Raw genomic sequence first — 1845 nt, forward strand, 5'->3', positions numbered from 1 at the left:
TCGAGATGAGTGCGAAATAATAAGATTATTAGAAACACGTGTTTGCACTTAGAATGTACGTTGCGACAGATAATGGCGTCGGTCTTCTCGACACGTGGCAGGAAACGGTCAATGCGCATGCGCCGCACTGCCCATGATCAAATTTAAATTCATAGACACTAGGCCCCAGTAGGTGCTGCCTCTATCTTCCGGAAGTGCAACTACATTTGAATTTAAATATAGTTGTAATTACGCAACATCCCACCCACCATCAGCAACAGAGTTGATGATTGATGAGTTCTTGAGCTCGTGATCTTTCGTTGAGCATGCCAATAAACCAGGTGAGTTATTCGTTCTCTTCTTGAAGTTCTGGTTCCACTGGTGAGAGTGAAAGTTTTGTGATTGGACGAGTGAGTGTTGAGTTCACTGTTTTAAGTGTAGCAACCCTAGTCAATCCATCTTCTTCAGGGTGGAGTGTGGTGACACGAGCGAGAGGCCACGTGGTTGGTGGGAATCTTTCGTCGGTGAGCAGTACAAGTGAGCCAACTTGAATTTGATGATTTGGACGTTGCCACTTGGTGATTGCCAGTTGTCTTTGCAGATAAATTGTAGACCAATGATTCTAGAACTGTTGAACACGCTGTTGTAAAAATTGCCATCTAAACAATCGAGAACTGTTTGTATCGATGAGTGCAGGTTCAGGAATCATGTTGAGTGCTCGTCCAATTAAAAAGTGACCAGGAGTGAGTGCGTTAATGTCATCTGGATCTTCCGTGATTGGCTCCAATGGTCTTGAGTTCAGGATAGCTTCAATCCGTAAAAAGAGACGTAAATTCTTCAAACGTGAATGAAGATTCTCCTACTGTTCGAGTGAGGTGTCATTTAAGTGATTTGACAGCAACTTCCCACTTTCCACCCATGTGTGAAACTGCTAGTGGATGGAAATGCCAAGCAATGCTGTTAACAGTGATGTGATCAAGTATTTCTCTTGACTCTTGATTTCCTCGAGTGAACAGACGGTTGAGATCATGTTCAGCGCCTTTGAACGTCGTTCCGCAATCGCTGTAGAATGTTATGCAGATGCCACTTCTGCTGATGAATCTGCGGAGTGCTGCGATGAACCCACTAGAGCTGTAGTCACTGACTATTTCTAGGTGTACTGCTGAAGTAGAAAGACAGACAAAAACACAAATCCAGACTTTGTTTGTTTTTGCTCTTCTGCATCGCCAATTTTTGAGTGATATTGGACCAGCATAGTTAACTCCAGTGTGTGTGAACGCAGGTGATGGAGTGACTCTTGATACTGGTAACTGACCCATGAGTTGTTGAGCTCTATCAGCACGACGTCGTGCGCATTTCATACATTTGAGTATAACCGGTTGTCTACCGCCAATGATCCAGTACTTTTGTCGTATGAATGCAAGAGTAAGTTGAGTACCATCATGCATGGTAAGCTGATGAGCATCAGATATAATGAGTTTAGTGAGTGCGCATTCCATGGTAGAATAGCAGGATGCTTACTTTGTAGTATGTGAAATAAAATAGATCTGAGTGTGAAGATCAGTACATGCCTTGAATCTTGGTGCTGGTGTCTGTATCCTCGAATTTGTTATTCTTAATCGCTTCCACATGATTGAGTTGCTGTAATTTTAGATAATTGCTTGCCCATTTAGCAAGAAATGGTCTGCACCCATAGGTGACCGTGATGAGTTTATATGGAGTAATTTGGCCTTGTTCGTTGAACCAGAGTATTTGTTGAAGTGCTTGATCGCGTTCGTCGAACAAAATCTGTGTATACATCTTCGTGATGTCTGTTATGAAGATGATCTTATGAGTACGAACTCCAATGAGTACGTCAAATATGTC

At 42.7% G+C, this 1845-nt stretch overlaps 1 protein-coding gene across 1 annotated transcript; it reads right to left on the reverse strand.

Annotated features, from left to right (window-relative positions):
- Positions 1–857: 857 nt before the first annotated feature.
- LOC130674179 (uncharacterized) lies at positions 858–1478 on the reverse strand. The gene has a single exon (XM_057479449.1). It carries the CDS (start codon positions 1476–1478, stop codon positions 858–860), a length of 621 nt encoding a protein of 206 aa, XP_057335432.1.
- Between the last annotated feature and the right edge of the window lie 367 nt (positions 1479–1845).

Source organism: Microplitis mediator, chromosome 9 (assembly GCF_029852145.1).
Source record: "Microplitis mediator isolate UGA2020A chromosome 9, iyMicMedi2.1, whole genome shotgun sequence".
Lineage (NCBI taxonomy): Eukaryota > Metazoa > Arthropoda > Insecta > Hymenoptera > Braconidae > Microplitis > Microplitis mediator.